We start from the raw sequence: 17669 nt of genomic DNA on the forward strand, positions 1-17669 counted from the left end.
ACTTACTAGAAAACTGAGATGCTGCTGAGTCTCTCAGCAAGACTGTAACTGCCTGTCTTTGAGTCTCGCCAGCTGAATGTGATGATGTTTTAGTAGGAACCATGCCATTTTTGTCTCTTACCTTGTGTTTATGCGACACTAGTTGTAGTGTACCTACCTGATGTCGTAATTGTTTGGTTGTAGATCGTGGAGGAGCCAATCTTGCGCTACAGCGACTGCAGCTTCATCTTCGTCTTCCTTACATGCTATGCCATTGCATCCATATGCTTTGCCTTTATGGTTAGCACGTTCTTCAGTAAAAGTAAGTCTGCATTTGCTGTTCTTTCCAGCGAGTTAGAAGCCCTCCCTTGCATTCTGACATGTAAGGTGATATACATGACACAACTTGACAAGAGGTTCAGAGAACATTAAAAGTGGATTGCCACAGTGTATATATAAAGAAGATACAAAATTGTGACACTAGGACCAAACAGTGCTTCCTGTAGAAATTGATTTGAATTGCTTCTGAAAGCAAGTGCTTACCTTATGGCAAGACTCTAGGAATTGAGTCAAAATTAACTTTGTCAAAATTAACGGAAGAATAATAAATGTCATTATAGAAATATACTTAAACACAGAAATGTAAAAGAAAAAGGTATTAAAACCAGATGAATTAAAATGGTATCTTTAGCAGAACACTTAAGCTCACTATATCAGTAGTTACCTTAGATGCTGATCATCTAAATACTAAAATTATAAGATATAGCCTTGATGGAATATCGCTGTGTCCAACATGTTTTGGGTGTGATTTTTTGAAAAAAAAATCCTATCATACCAAGAATTGGAAAAATCAAAACAAGAGTGAAAACTTGCATTTTCCAAACACCAACACTGAAATGAAGAAGACGTGATTACTGAAAAGGATTAAGCAGCCATTTTCAATATGTTATCAAGCAGTTGGGTATTCTCTGGACAGATCTGTAGAAAAAGATATTTCAGCAAAAACTATAAGTTATGAACTGAAAACACAAAAACAAGGGCAGTGGATCCATTAACACAAACATAAAGGGGACAAGAGAAATGAAATTGAGATGGGCAATAGAATTTACAAAATAAAAAAATAACGACAAAGTAGAAAGAGGAAAAGAATGAATTGTCTGTATAAGACCAGAAACAACTGTATAAACAAATAACATTGAGATATCAGGAGAATGGTGTGACTTTGGGGTTTTTGCAGGAAGGTAACAGGAACTTTTTAAGGTAAGACATTGGTGATAACTTCCTGCAGAGGACTCTAATTGCTCAGGAAATAACAGGAATTGACAAATAGGACTTTGTGAAACTGAAAAGTACCTGCACAGCAAAAGCCATAGCATAAAGATGTTCATCTGACAGAAGGTTAATGTCCAGAATTATGAATCCAAAACCAAACAAACAGGCAAAAAAAAAAAAAAACCACCCAAAGAACTGTATTTCTTTTTGCTAGTTTCTGACCCAGTAAATTCTTTACTGCTTTCTGAACTTTCCAGCGTGCTCAACTTTCCAGCGTGCTCAACTGCTATTTATGTTTTAATTGGCTTTTTTTCCTCACATACTGCATCCTAACTATGGCTTCCTCTTCCTCTACTCCTCCCATTTATTTCCCACTTCCCCTCCCATCTGGATCCACACGCTTTCTGTCTCTCATTAGAAAGCTTCTAAGAGATGATGATGAGATAAAATTTGATGAGATAAAAACCTAAACTATACATTGGAGTAGGACAAAACAAACAGAAGGAAAAGAGCCCAGGAGAAGAAACAGACCCAATCATTTGCACACTCAGGAAGCCCACAAAAAAAAAAAAAAAAACTAAACAGGAAGCCATAATATATATGCAAAGGAAATGTAAGGTACAAAGACAGAAGAAAAAGTATATATAAATAAAATTTTAAAAATGATAAGATCAAAAGGAAGAGTCGTGATGTGACATTACGAGAAAAGAAACCTCCAAAGTGACCGCTGAGCTTGCTTCCTATTGGCCATCTACTGCTGAGCTTGCTTCCTATTGGCCAGCTACTGCTGAGCTTGCTTCCTATTGGCCAGCTACTGCTGAGCTTGCTTACTATTGGCCATCTACTGCTGAGCATACTTCCTATTGGCCAGCTACTGCTGAGCTTGCTTCCTATTGGCCATCTACTGCTGAGCTTGCCACTTACCCTTGAGAGTAGATTTTTCTCCTATAGACTCTTTTGTAGGAAACTAGATTTCCATCTGCAAGTGGTTTTCAGTTGAAGATTGCTTATGAATTAGGGATAAAGTCGTGTGCCCACTTCTCCTTTCAGCTCTAGGACCCCATCTGGTGCGGACCCATGCAGGCCCTGTGCAGTTGCCTGTCTGTGTGTTTATAAGTGTCAATCATGTTGAGTTAGAGGGCCTTGTTTTCTTGGTGTCTTCCATCCTCTCTGGCATTTACACTCTTTCTACCTCCTCTTCTGCAGGGTTTCCTGAGCCCCGAGGTGAGGGATTTGATGTAGACATCTCATTTAGGGCTGAGTGTCCAAAAGTCTCATTCTTTTCAAAACGTCTGCCGGTTGGCCTCTGTATTTGTTCCCACCTGCTGCCAGAGGAAGCTTTTCTGATGATGACTGAGCAAGGCACTGATCTCTGAGTATAGCATTGTGTCACTAGGAATCATTATTTTGCTACTTTAAAAAAAAAAAGAACAATAGTATTTGGGTTTATCCAAGATCCCTGTGCTATCTAGTCTTAGATTCTTGGTCATTCAAACAATGTCAAGAATGGGTTCCATATGATAGAGTGAATCAAATCAGATATTGGTTGGATATTCCCATAAGCTTGTGGCACCATTGCCACCAGCATATCTTGCAGGCTGAGTTAGTGTTCATGTTCTCCATTCACAGCCTGCAGAGTACCTTCCTGTAGCAAAGACACTAGCATATAGTGCTGAAGGCCCTGTAGGTAACAGCTTGACTTTTCCTGTTGGGCAAGCTGTGTGGTTGTTGTCTTTAGCCATGGGGCCTTGCTGTCTGTTACAGTTATAGTCCTGACAATAGTCTGGATTGTTTGAAGGTTCTCATGGGATCCCTTTGACCAACAACTCAATTAGATGTAACCCAATCTTGGTTCTAGAAGCTTCTTATAGTGACAAGAGATGTCCAAGTGGGGCTCTGTCTCCCCATTATTTTTGTGGTTTTATTTAGACTACCTTTGTAAGTGTTTTACTCAGATGGCAGGTATCCTGGCATTTGGAAGCCCAGGAACCATACAGCTCTGAGGTGGGACAGTGTCCCAAGGGAAGGGTATCCTGAGACACAGGAGCCAAGCAACCACATAGCTCTGAGAGGGAGCCTCCTCAGCAGAGGCATTGCAGCTCCGAGGGGAGGTTTCCCTAGCTGAGTTGAGGAGCTCAGGAGCCTTAGCCTCTGCTCCTTCTCTTTGCTTCTCTTCATTGCTTCTTTCTTTTTCTTGGCTTCTTCCAGTGAGAGTCACACCAGGCAGGAACTCCCATGAACGAGATTTATTGGAGGCTCCAGGATGTGGAGAGGCAAATCCAGGGAAGGCTGCCCTCTCTTCCTGGGAGGGGACAGCAGGGAACTGGACAAAGGAGCAGTGCTTATATAGAATTTCTGAGGGTGCAGAGCCTCTCAGGACAGAGATTTCCAGAATAAAGATTGGTGGGATTTCAAGTCCTGAGGTGTGGTGTGGCGGGCACTCTGGGATTGGTGAGTTTTCCTGCTTGGAGATTGGTAGCATTTTTTCACCTCCTTTTTCCTGCATCAGGTCTATGGGTTAAGGTAGGAAATCCTTCTTCCCACTGTAGCCCACTTTTGCTGGTCATTTCTGTGTGGCTGCTGGTGTGGGGGCAGAGGAGGGGGAAAGGTGGAGAGGAAGTACTGCCACTGTGAACAGATCCTGTGAGACAGCTCCTGTGGGACAGGTTCTGTGGAACAGCTCCTGTGGGACAGCTCTTGTAGGATAGCTTTCTGCAGTGGTGGTTTGTGGATTCTGTAAACTGAGGCAGGAAAGAAATTGTTGCCACCGTGGACAGCTTCTCATGCTTGTCAGTAGGCTGAGGCAGGAAAGATGTGGCCACTGTGGACATCCTGAAGGAGCTGAGTGGGAAACAGTTCCTATAGCTCCTTTGAAGGCTGCAGTCTGAGATGTTATGGTGCCACAATTTTGACAGGAGCTGCCATTTTGGACAGCTATGGGACATTTTACTGTGCAAGTAGGCTGGGGTGGGAAAGAGGGGCCTGCTGCCACTTTGATGGCTTTTGTGATGCAGTGGCTTTTGTGGCAGCAGCTTTTGTGGTATGCTTCTTGGGGACTACAGCCTCCATATACGTATATACTTTTCCCATTGAATTCATACTACCTCTAAAATGACCCTTACTTTTGGCTGTCATTCCTCATATCCCTCATTCATCTCCCTTAATCCCCCTCCTTCCCACTTGATCCTCCCATCCCAGTGCCCCAGCCCCATACATAACTGTCAATCTATTCCTGACTCCATTACTCAGTGCCTAGCCTCTGTTGTTCTATGGATTTTACCTTGTGTATGGATGACTTTTTAGCTAATAATGGATATTATATATGCAAATACATACCATTTTTGTATTTCTGAGTGTAGGTTTCTTCACTCAAGGTGGTGTTTTCTAGTTCCATCCATTTTTTTCTTTTCTTTTCTTTCTTTCTTTCTTTCTTTCTTTCTTTCTTTCTTTCTTTTTTTGTTGCTAAGAGTAATACTCAATTTTTGCAAAAATAACACATTTCCTTTATCCACTTGTGTGTTGAGGGACATCTATGTTGTTCCCAATTTCTGGTTATTCTGAATAGAGGAGCAATGAATGTGGATGAGCAGACGTCATAGCGGTAGGATGAAGATCCTCTGGGTACCTGCCTGGACCTTGAGGTAGATCTAGTCCCAGCTTTCTGAGGACCTGCTGCCTGATTTCCATCGAGGCGATCTGCACGTGTTTATACTCCCACCAGCAATAGATGAGTCCCCCTTACTCTATGTCCTCCGGAGTGAGCTGGCACTCTCTTTGTTGATCTTAGCCATTTGACAGGTATAAGATGTAATCTCAGAAGAGTTTGGCTTTGCATTTCCCTAATGGCTAGGAAATGGAGCATAGCATTTTAAGTGTTCCTTAACCTTTTGAGGTTCCTCTTCTGAGAACTCTGTTTAAGTCTATACCTTATATGTTTTCTTAATACCTAGGTTTTTTAGTTCTTTATATATTTTGGATGTTAGTTCTCTATTGGACGTGCAGCTGATGAAATATTGTCCCCATTCAATATGCTGCTGCCTTCTCTGAATGACAGTGATGTTAGGAAGTAGTATCCTGCAGTTTTATTGGGTTTTTTTTTTGTTTGTTTTGTTTTGTTTTTTAGTTTTTTTTTACTTTCTTCACTAACACTAATTTTATGTCCTATTAATATTTTGATGAGAATTATTATTTCTTTAATTCTTCTCTCAAACAATACTTCTTGACCACAGTTTCCCCTCCTCCCACTCCTCCAAGTTTTCCTGTACCTCCCCTCTTCTTCAGATCCACTCTCCCTCCATCTCTGTTCAGAAAAGATCATCGGGTTTAGCATAACAAAATCCCAGGCTTATGAGATTGACAACATCCCGTACTTAGTAATCATTTACGTGTTCAGTTATTTTGTCTAGTTTCATAGATAAGACTGGAAACATAGTAATTTTTTTGGAAACATAATGTAAGCATATTCAACTGTGTTATCTGTGGTAGTATACGAAGTTAATTGTAATTTCTTACTTGAAGCTCGTTTGGCTGCTTCTGCTGGAAACCTCCTATTTTTTGCCAGTTTCTTTCCCTATAACTTCATCTCTGAATACTATGGAATGTTGGACCTTACTACCAAGATAACTGCGTGTCTGAGTGCAAATGTTGCTTTGGCACTGGGGATTAATATCTTAATCAAGTTGGAAATACAAGGTGGGTATTGGCGTTGCTCGTTCAGTTCTTAGGAAACTGGGTAAATAGGATGAGAAAGTAGGAAAATGTTATATTTCCCCCAGATTTGCTGATTATATATGTGGTTATGTAAAACATGAAAAATATGAAGCTCCCACACCTACCTGATAAGCTATGGGCAGTTAATGGGCAAGGGTCAGGGGGTCAGCTTCTTGAGCACTGTAGCTCATGGTAAAGAGCCCATGTTGCCCTACACGCATGTATGTACACACAGCACTAGTTGGATTCAAAAGTTATTTTAAAAAAGACATGAAGTTAAGAGAGAGATGGGGAGAAAGTGGAATGAGTTAGAAATAGGGAACAAGGAGTGGATATGTCCTAAGGGCATGGCATGTATTTGTATATGAAACTTACAAAGAATAAACAAAAATTGTAAAAGAGCTCAAATTGTTCCATATTTTTTCTATGAACTTACACTGTCAAGTCAGATCGTTTTAGAACTTCTATTATTTTATTCTCTAAAAAACAATTAAAATCTTGACTTTTTTCCTATGCAATGCTATACTTTTATTCTCTTGTAACATTGTTTAGTATTTGCCCATAAGTTGCCCGTAACAACCACTTGTCCAGGTTTATGGTTTATGTATGTGGTCATATGTGCATATTAATCTGCAAGATAAATTCCCACTCACAAAAAAGTGCTAACAACTTACACTGAGCAAGTTAGCTACTATACCCTAGCTACTTAGCACACTGATATGGAACTTGAGTCCCAGAGTTTAAGACTATCCTGAACAACATGGCAGGACTCTGGATTATTTTTAAAATGTCTAAAATATAAAAGTGCTGCCTCAAAAAGTACTTACATAATTTAAACTTTATCCATATTATAACAGCTATCAAATAGATGATTCTAATTATAATATACTGATCTTTTTACGAGTTTTAATATTAACATCACAAGAATTTTATGATTTGGTACTAGTATTTTGGGTCTGAGGGGGTTGTTTAGTTTTGTTTTGTTTTGTTTTTTATTTTTGTTTTTTGTTTGGTTTGGTTTTTGAGATAGGATTTCACTATTATCCCTGGCTGGCCTAAACCTTACTATGTAATCCAGGTTGGTCTTAGACCTATAGAGATCCACGTGCCTCTGCCACCATCAAATAGGGAGTGTACAGAGGCACCCACCAACCACATACAATTTTTTCTGTTGGTTTTACATTTCAAATGTCATTGCCCTTCCCAGTTTCCCCTTCACAAACCCCATATTCCACCTCCCCCTACCTGTGATTCTATGGGAGTGCTCCTGCATCCACCCACCCACTCCCACCTCACCCCCCTAGCATTCCCCTATGCTGGGGCATCGAGCCTCCCCAGGACCAAGGGGTTCCCCTCCCATTGATGCTAGATAAGGCAATCCTCTGCTACATATACAGCTGGAGCCATGGGTCACTCCATGTGTATTCTTTAGTGGGTGGTTTATTCCCTGGGAGCTCTGGAAGGTCTGGTTGTTCTTCCTATGGGTTTGCAAACTCCTTTAGCTCCCTCACTCCTTCCCCTATCTCCTCCATTGGAGGCCCTGTGCTCATTCTGATGGTTGGCTGAGAGCATCCTCATCCGTATTGGTCAGGCTCTGGCAGATCCTCTCAGGGGACAGCTATACCAGGCTCTTGTCAGCAAGCACTTCATGGCATCAGTTACAGTGTCTGGGTTTGGTATCTGCAGATGGGATGGATTCTTAGGTGGAGCAGTCTGTAGATGGCCTTTTCTTCAGTCTCTGTTCCACTCTTTGTCCATGCATTTCCTTTAAACAGGAGCAATTCTGGGTTAATATTTTTGAGATGGATGGCAGGCCCCATCCCTCAACTGGGGGCCATGCCTAACCTCTGGATATGGTCTCTACAGGTTCTCTCTCCCCTTTGTTAGGTATTTCAGCTAGTGTCATCCCTGTTGGGTCCTGGGAACCTCTTGCTTTCCAGACATCTGGGACTTTCTAGTGGCTACCCCCATTCCCCATCCCCCACTGCTACATACCTCATTTAATTTCCTGACTCTGTACTTCTCTTCATCTCCCAGACCTGATCTTCCCCCTCCCTTTCCCCTTTCTCCTCCCTTTTCCCTCCCCCTCCTCCTTCCCTCTCCTTCTCTACTTCCCAGGTTACTCTACCTCCCATGATTATTTTGTTCCCCCTTCTAAGTATGACTGAAACATCCACACTTTGGACTTCCTTCTTGAGCTTCTTATATGGTCTGTGAGTTGTATCATGGGTATTCTGAGCTTTTGGGCTAATATCCACTTATCAGTGAGTACATATCATGTGTGGCTTTTTGTGATTGGATTACCTCACTCAGGATGATATTTTCTAGTTCCATTTGTTTGCGAGTTTCATGAAGTCGTTGTCTTTAATAGCTGAGTAGTACTCCATTGTGTAAATTTACCACATCTTATGTATCCATTCCTCTTTTCAGGGACATCTGGATTGTTTCCAGCTTCTGGCTGTTATAAATAAGGCCACAATGAACATAGTGGAGCATGTAATTCTTAATATTAGTATTGTCCTATATTGCTGTTCTATAGTCATTCAGATTACATCTAAATTTTAGGACCAGTTCCATCAAGTTCTATGAAAACCATAATCAGGACTTAGTGAAATTTTTGTTCTAATTAATCTGAAGAATTAAGAATACTTAATATTGTCAACTGTGATTAAAAACCTTCCAATAAATAGCCAATCAGATGACTGTGTATGTTACTTATTTGTAGATACTTCTGTGACTCTTACATTGCAGGAAACATTAACAATCCACATTATTTCATCTCGGTCCTTATTCCCATTGGTTTCTTGTGGAAAAGCACAACCATTTAGTTTCCTTATTATTTTTATCATGTTTATCAATTTTACATCAGTTATTGTCTCTTTTCTCTATTATAAACTTGATGTTTCAGGACTTGTATTTTGTGTGAGGCACGAGGGCTTCAGTTTACAGAAAATTTCCTGTGGAGTATATTTTGATCTCTATTTTCCTATGACTTTTATTTTTTTGTATATTACCTCTCAAAATAGATTACATTTTAATAATTATTTTTCTTTCCACAGGATATTTTTCGTATTATTACCCTTTTTTTAAAAAATCTCTAGTGTTGATGGCTATTGCTGAGGGGAAAGGGCAAAAGTGAAGAATAGACGAGCTTCCTCAAGTGTTACCCTTAAGTCTTGATGCTTTTTCTTTTTAATGTTTATATATATATATATATATATATATATATATATATATATTTCTTTATTTACATTTCAAAGGTTATTCTGTTTCCCAGTTTACTGTCCATAAGCACCCAGGATATCCCGCTCCCTCATACGAATGTTTGCTCACATACCCACACCCCTTAATGCCCCTCCCCCATTCTCCTATACTGAGAGTTCAACCTTGGCAGGATCAAAGGCTTCCCCTTCCACTAGTGCACCAACAAGGCTATTCTCTACTACGTATGCAGATGAAGCCCAGGGTCAGTACATGTATATAGTATAGGTAGTGGTTTAGTCCCTGTACGCTTTGATTAGTTGGCATTGTTGTTCTTATGGGGCTGCAAGCCCCTTCAGCTCTTTCAATCCTTCCCCTCTAATTCCCCCAAAGGGAGTCCAGTTCTCGGTTGAGTGGTTGCTCCTAGCATTCACCTCTGTATTTGACATGCTCTGGATGTGTCTCTCAGGAGAGATCTATATCTGGTCCCTTTCAGCATGCACTTTTAGCTTCATCAATCTTAACTAGTTTTGGTGGATATATATATATATATATATATATATATATATATATATATATGCCACATGTGTGACAGGCTCTGAATGGCTGTTCCTTCAGTCTCTGCTCTAAAGCTTGCCTCCTATCCCCTCATATGGATATTTTTGTTCCCCCTTTTAAGAAGGAGTGGAAGCATCCACATTTTGGTCATCCTTCTTGAGCTTCCTGTAGTCTGTGGATTGCATCTTGGGTAATTTGAGCTTTTGGCTAATATCCACTTATCAGTGAGTACATACCAAGTGTATTTTTTCTGTGATTGGGTTACCTCACTCAGGATAATATTTTCTAGTTCATTCTATTTGCCTATGAATTTCATGAAGTCATTGTTTTTGATAGCTAGGTAGTACTCCATGGTGTAGATGTACCACAGTTTTTTAATCCATTCCTCTGTTGAAGGGCATCTGGGTTCTTTCCAGCTTCTAGCTATTATAAACAAGGTTGCTATGAACATAGTGGAGAATGTGTCTTTGTTGTATGTTGGAGCATCTTTCGGATATATGCCTAGGGAGAGGCATAACTGGGTCCTCAGGTAGTGGAGTGTCCAATTTTCTGAGGAACCTCCAGACTGATTTCCAGAGTGATTGTACCAGTTTGCAGTCCCCCCAACAAAAGAGGAGTGTTCCCTTTCTCCACATACTCACCAGCATCTGCTGTTACCTGAGATTTTTATCTTAGCCACTCTGACTGACATGAGGTGGAATCTCAGGTTTCTTTAGATTTGCATTTCCCTGATGACTAAGGATGTTGCACATTTCTTTAGGTGCTTTTCAGCCATTTGATATTCTTCAGCTCAGAATGTTTTGTTTAGCTCTGTACCCCACTTTTTTGTACCCCACTTTTTAATAGATGATTTGACTCTCTGGAGTTTAACTTCGTGAGTTCTTTGTATATTTTGGATATTAGCCCTCTATCAGATGTAGGATTGGTAAAGATCTTTTCCCAATCTGTTGGTTGCTGTTCTGTCCTAATGACAGTGTATTTTGCCTTACAGAAGCTTTGCAGTTTTTTGAGGTCCCATTTGTCAATTCTTGATCTTAGAGCATAAGCTACTGGTGTTTTGTTCAGGAAATTTTCCCCAGTGCCCATGTGTTTGAGACTCTTCCCCACTTTTTTTTCTATTAGTTTGATGTGGAGGTACTTGATCCACTTGAACTTAGGCTTTATACAGGGCAATGAGAATGGATCAATTTGCATTCTTCTCCATGCTGACCTCCAGTCAAACCAGCAACATTTGTTGAAAATGTTATCTTTCTTCCATTGGATGGTTTTAGCTAGTTTGTCAAAGATCAAGTGACCATAGGTATGTGGGTTCATTTCTGGGTCTTCAGTTCTATTCTACTGATCTATCTGTTTGTCTGTGTACATACAGTTCTTATGACTGTTGCTCTCTAATACTGCTTTAGGTCAGGGATGCTGATGCCCCAGAGGTTCTTTTATTGATCAAGATAGTTTTTGCTATCCTGGGTTTTTCGTCATTCCAAATGAATTTGCAAATTCAGTAGGAATTTTGATGGAGAAGGCATGGAATCTGTAAATTGCTATTGGTAAAATGGCCATTTTTACTATATTAATCTTGCCAATCCATGAGCATGGGAGATCTTTCCATCTTCTGAGATCTTCTTCAATTTCTTTCTTCAGAGATGTGAAGTTCTTGTCATACAGATCTTTTCACTTGCTTGGTTAAAGTCACACCAAGTTATTTTATATCGTTTGGGACTATTTTGAAAGGTGTCATTTCCCTAATTTCTTTCTCAGCCTGCTTATCCTTTGAGTAGAGGAAGGCTACTGATTTGTTTGAGTTAATTTTATACCCTAGCACTTTGCTGAAGTTGTTTATCAGGTTTAGTAGTTCTCTGGTGGAACTTTTGTGGTAACTTAATTATACAATCATATCGTCTGCAAATAGTGATATTTTGACTTCTTCCCTTCCAATCTGTATCAATTTGACCTCCTTTCGTTGTCTGATTGCTCTGGCTAGTACATTGAGTACTATATTGAATAAATAGGGAGAAAGTGGGCAGCTTTGTTTAGTCCCTGATTTTAGTGGGATTGTTTCAAGTTTCTCTCCATTTAGTTTGTTGTTTGTTGCTGGTTTTCTGTATATTGCTTTTATTGTGTGTAGGTATGGGCCTTGAATTCCTGTTCTTTCCAGGACTTTTATCATGAAGGGGTATTAAATTTTGTCAAATGCTTTCTCAGCATCTAATAAAATGATCATGCTCTTATCTTTGAGTTTCTTTATATAGTAGATTATGTTGATGGACTTTCATGTTTTAAACCATTTCTTCAACCCTGGGTTGAAGCCTATTTGACCATGATGGATGATTGTTTTGATGTGTTCTTAGATTTGGTTTGCAAGAATTTTGTTGAGTATTTTTGCGTCCATATTCATAAGGGAAATTGGTCTGAAGTCCTCTTTTTTTGGTTAGGTCTTTGTGTGGTTTGGGTATAAGAGTAATTGTGGCTTCATAGAAGGAATTTGATAGTGCTCTGCCTGTTTCTCTTTTGTGGAATAGTTTGGACAGAATTGGTATGAAGTCTTCTTTGAATGTCTAATAGAATTCTGCACTAAACCCATCTGGATATGGGCTCCTTTTGGTTGGGAGACTTAGTAACAGTTTATATTTCTTTAGGAGCTTTGAGGTTATTTAGGTAGTTTATTTGTTCCTTATTTAACTTTGGTACCTGGTATTGGTCTAGGAAATTGTAGATTTCCTGCAGATTTTCAAGTTTTGTTGAATATAGGCTTTTGTAATTGGATCTAGTGATTTTTTTAAATTTCATCAGACTCTGTAGTTATGTCTCCCTTTTCACTTCTGATTTCCTTAATTTGGATACACTCTCTGTCAGCTCTGGTTTTTCTGGCTAAGGGTTTTTCTGGCTAAGGCTAAGGTTTGTTGATTTTCTCAAAGAACCAGGTTTTGGTTCTGTTGATTCTTTCTATGGTCCTTTTTGTTTTTACTTGGTTGATTTCAGCTCTGAGTTTGATTATTTCCTGCCTTCTACACCTCCTGGGTGTATTTGCTTCTTTTTGTTCTAGAGCTTTTAGTGTGCTGTCAAGCTGCTGATATATGCTCTCTCCTCTTTCTTTCTGCAGGCACTCAGAGCTATGAGTTTTCCTCTTAGCACAGCTTTCATTGTGTCCCATAAGTTTGGGTATGTTGTACCTTCATTTTCATTAAATTCTAAAAAGTCTTTAATTTCTTTCTTTATTTCTTCCTTGACCAGGTTATCATTGAGTAGAGCATTTCTCAACTTCCATGTATATGTGGGCGTTCTTTCCTTATTGTTATTGAAGACCAGCTTTAGCCCATGGTGGTCTGATAGGACGCATGGGATTATTTCTATCTTTCTGTATCTGTTGAGGCCTGTTTTATGACTGATTATATGGTCAGTTTTGGAGAAAGTACCATGAGGAGCTGAGAAGAAGGTATTTCCTTTTGGTTTAGGATAGAATATTCTATACATATCTGTTAAGTTCATTTGGATCATGACTTCTCTTAGTCTCTCTATGTCTCTGTTTAATTTCTGTTTCCATAATCTGTCCATTGATGAGAGTGGGGTGTTGAAATCTCTTACTATTATTGTGTGAGGTGCAATGTGTGTTTTGAGCTTTAGTAAGGTTTCTTTTACGTATGTAGGTGCCCTTGTATTTGGGGCATAGATATTTAGGATTGAGAGTTCATCTTGGTGGATTTTTCCTTTGATGAATATGAAGTGTCCTTCCTTATCTTTTTTGATGACTTTTAGTTGAAAATTGATTTTATTTGATAGTAGAATGGCTACTCCAGCTTGCTTCTTCTGACCATTTGCCTGGAAAGTTGTTTTCTAGCCTTTCACTCTGAAGTAGTGTCTGTCTTTGTCTCTGAGGTGTGTTTCCTGTAGGCAGCAGAATGCAGGGTCCTCGTTGCATATCCAGTTTGTTAATCTATGTCTTTTTATTGGGGAGTTGAGGCCATTGATGTTGAGAGATATTAAAGAATAGTGATTATTGCTTCCTGTTATATTCATATTTGGATATGAGGTTATGTTTGTGTGCTTTTCTTCTCTTTGTTTTGTTGCCAAGATGATTAGTTTCTTGCTTCTTCTAGGATATATCTTGCCTCCTTATGTTGGGCTTTACCATTTATTATCCGTTGTAGCACTGGATTTGTAGAAAGATATTGTGTAAATTTGGTTTTGTCATGGAATATCTTGGTTTCTCCATCTATGTTAATTGAGACTTTTGCTGGATACAGAAACCTGGTCTGGCATTTGTGTTCTCTTAGGGTCTGTAAGATATCTATCCAGGATCTTCTGACTTTCATAGTCACTGGTGAGAAGTCTGGTATAATTCTGATAGGTCTGCCTTTATATGTTACTTGACCTTTTTCCCTTACTGCTTTTAATATTCTGTCTTTGATTTGTGTATTTGGTGTTTTGTGCATTTGGTGTTTTGTTTTGTGCATTTGGTATGTGACGGGAGGAAATTCTCTTCTGGTCCAATCTGTTTGGAGTTCTGTAGGCTTTTTGTAGGTTTATGGGCATCTCTTTCTTTAGGTTAGGGAAGTTTTCTTCTATGATTTTTGTTGAAGATATTTACTGGTCCTTTGAGCTGGGAGTCTTCACTCTCTTCTATACCTATTGTCCTTAGGTTTGATCTTCTCATTCTGCCCTGGATTTCCTGTATGTTTTGGGCCAGTAGCTTTTTCAGTTTTACATTATCTTTGACAGTTGAGTCGATGATTTCTATGGAATCTTCTGCTCCTGAGAGTCTCTCTTCTATCTCTTGTATTTTGTTGGTGATGCTTGTATCTACAGCTCCTTGTCTCTTCCTTTGGTTCTCTATATCCAGGGTTGTCTCCCTTTGTGCTTTCTTGATTGCTTCTATTTCCATTTTTAATTCCTTCACCTGTTTGATTGTGCTTTCCTGGAATTCTTTCAGGGATTTTTGTGACTCCTCTCTATGGGCTTCTACTTGTTTATTTGTGTTTTTCTGCATTTCTCTAAGGAGTTCTTTATGTCTTGAAGTCCTCCATCATCATGATCAAATGTGATTTTAAATCTAGATCTTGCTTTTCTGGTGTGTTTGCATATTCAGTGTTTGCTTTGGTGGGAGAATTGGACTCCGATGATGCCATGTAGTCTTGGTTTCTGTTGCTTGGTTTCCTGCGGTTGCCTCTTGCCATCAGATTATCTCTGGTGTTACCTTGTTCAGCTATTTCTGACAGTGGTTAGACTGTCCTATAGGCTGGTGTGTCAGGAGTGCTGTGGACCTGTTTTATGTTTTCCTTCAGCCAGTTATGAGAACAGAGTGTTCTGCTTTCAGGCGTGTAGTTGCTCCTGTCTACTGGTCTTCAGCTGTTCCTTTGGGAGTATGTCCCGAATCCACCAGGCAGGTCACTTGGAGCAGAAAAGTTGGTCTTACCTCTGTTCTCGGGCCTGAAGTCACTCCTCAGATCTGGGTTTCAGCTCTCCATGAGGGTAGCAACCAGAAGGGCCTGCCCGGCCTTCTCTTGGGACCATGTGCACAGGGGCCCCAGATGGCACTAGGCATTTTCCTCTAGAGTCAGAAATGTGGGCAGAGAGTAGTCTCCTCTGGCTTCTTAGGCGTGTCTGCCCCTCTGAAGGTTTAGCTCTACCTCCCATGGGATTCGGGTGCAGGGAACTGTTTGACTGGGTCCCTTCAGATCCGGGCGCAATCTGGACCACAGCGTTCCTGCAGCTTGAGTGTCCCTATCTTCCTGTTCCCAGAGGCCCTATACAGTTTCCTCTTGGGCCAGGGATGGGGGCAAGGGTGGGCAATACTGGCGGTCTCCTGCCTTGCAGTCTCAGGAGTGCCCTCCTGTCTGGGTAATGAGCTCTCTCTCTCCCACGGGGTTTGGGAGCAGGGAGCTGTGGGCCGGGATCAGCGAAGTTCGGGCCTCAGCTAGAACTGGAAGTGTACAGTCCCAGAGGATTTTGCCTTTATGTGTCCTGAGTTCACCAGGCAGGTCACTTGGAGCAGAAAAGTTGGTCTTACCTCTGGTTTCGGGCCTCAAGTCGCTCCTCAGAGTTGGGTTTCAGCTCTCTGTGAGGGTAGCAACCAGAAGGATCTGACCTGCCTTCTCTTAGGACCCTGTGCACTCCATAGACCATTTTTAATATGGTTTTTTTTTTTTTGATTCTCTGGATTCTAACTTCTTGAGCTCTTTGTATATATTGCATATTAGCCCTCTATCAGATGTAGAATTGGTAAAGATCTTTTCCCAATCTGTTGGTTGCTGTTTTGTCTTAATGGCAGTGTCCTTTGCCTTACAGAACTTTTACAATTTTATGAGGTCCCATTTGTCAATCGTTGATCTTAGAGCATAAGCCATTGGTATTCTGTTTAGGAAATTTTCCCCTGTGCCCTTGTGTTTGAGGTCTTCCCCACTTTCTCTTCTATTAGTTTGAGTGTATCTGGTTTGATGTGGAGGCCCTTGATCCCACTTGGACTTGAGCTTTGTACGAGGTAATAAGAATGGATGGATTTGCATTCTTCAACATGCTGATCTCAAGTTGAACCAGCACCATTTGTTGAAAATTCTGTTTTTCTCCATTGGATGGTTTTAGCTCCTTTGTCAAAGAAGAAGTGACCATAGGTGTGTGGTTTCTGTATCTTCAATTCTATTCCATTGATATACCTGCCTATCTCTGTGCCAGTACCATACAGTTTTTCTCACTATTGCTCTGTAATACAGCTTGAGATTAGGGCTGGTGATTCTCCTATAAGTTCTTTTTTGTTGAGGATAGTTTTTGCTATTATCCTGGGTTTTTTGTTATTCCAAATGAATTTGCAAATTGCTCTTTCTAATTCTATGAATAATTGAGTTGGAGTTGTGATGGTGATTGCAATGAATCTGTAGATTACTTTGGTCAAGATGGGCATTTTTAGATATTAATCCTGCCAATCCATGAGCATGGGAGGTCTTTCCATCTTCTGAGATCTTCAATTTCTTTATTCAGAGACTTGAATTTTGTCATACAGATCTTTCACTTGCTTTATTAGTGTCACACCAAGATATTTTATATATTTGTGACTATTGTGAAGGGTGTCATTTCCCTAATTTCTTTCTTAAAGGTTTTGAAGAAAAAAGGGAAAAATGTAACCACCTTGTTCTGTAGTAATATAATTGTAAGGGCTATAGCTGAGAGGTAACTGACAGTGCAGAGTACCAAGTTGCAAAGATTTCTTTCACCCATTCCCAGTGTCTCCCTTTTATTTCAGAGATTGGTGTTAAATGGGACAACCTTTGGACACCAGCCAATCTTGAGGATAATCTCAACTTTGGCTATATGCTTGGAATGCTTTTGCTTGATGCTTTCTTATACAGCCTTGTTACCTGGTATGTAGAAGCTGTCTTTCCTGGACAGTGTGGTGTGCCTCAACCATGGTACTTTTTCATTATGGTGAGTTTTTTCTTTCTTTCTATTTTTGTTTTACTGAAAATAGATTTTTTCATACACTATATTCTGATTATGGTTTTCTCTCCTTTAACTCTTTGATTCTCCTAACTCCCTTTATGGTGAGTTTTAATGTTGCTGTTATTCTAATTATTCATAGGCTTTGTAAACCTTCTTCATAAATCTAATTAAATTTAAAAGCCAAATGTAGATAATCCTAACCTATATATCACCATACTGAGACACTATGAATTTCTTGATATGCCATAAATTCTGCTGTATATATAGTTGTATAACATGTATGACTAGAACACTGAAGCTTTTAAAACTGTAAGTGCTATGACCCTTGCTAGCCTAAGAATACAATTAGTCCCTTAGATTAGAGAGTTGGGAACCAAAGGGAATTCACACCAGATTAACGTGAGGTACTTTGTTAGATTCTAGCAAAGAGAGAACTAAATAACTCCTGTATCTAAGCTTCAACACTTGGTCCCTTTCAGGGTCTAACCAGTTATTTGCATGAAGTAGAAAAGTGTTGATAGGGA

At 39.8% G+C, this 17669-nt stretch overlaps 1 protein-coding gene across 12 annotated transcripts in view; it reads left to right on the plus strand.

Moving 5' to 3' along the window:
- The window catches only part of Abca16 (ATP-binding cassette, subfamily A (ABC1), member 16), a 179648-nt gene that overhangs the window by 43181 nt on the left and 118798 nt on the right, over positions 1 to 17669 (plus strand). For 9 of the 12 annotated variants that reach the window (XR_005499417.2, XM_039101179.2, XM_039101180.2 and 6 more), the window contains 3 exons: positions 184 to 301; positions 5770 to 5943; positions 16949 to 17130. Coding sequence is in view for 11 of the 12 variants with exons in the window: in XM_039101179.2 (XP_038957107.1) it covers positions 184 to 301; positions 5770 to 5943; positions 16949 to 17130 (474 nt within the window). In the remaining variant the exon portion in view is untranslated. The remainder of the gene's footprint in view (positions 1 to 183; positions 302 to 5769; positions 5944 to 16948; positions 17131 to 17669) is intronic. The other 3 variants (XM_039101184.2, XM_039101185.2, XM_063280999.1) reach the window with 1 other exon arrangement.

This window comes from Rattus norvegicus, chromosome 1 (genome assembly GCF_036323735.1).
Source record: "Rattus norvegicus strain BN/NHsdMcwi chromosome 1, GRCr8, whole genome shotgun sequence".
Taxonomy (NCBI): domain Eukaryota; kingdom Metazoa; phylum Chordata; class Mammalia; order Rodentia; family Muridae; genus Rattus; species Rattus norvegicus.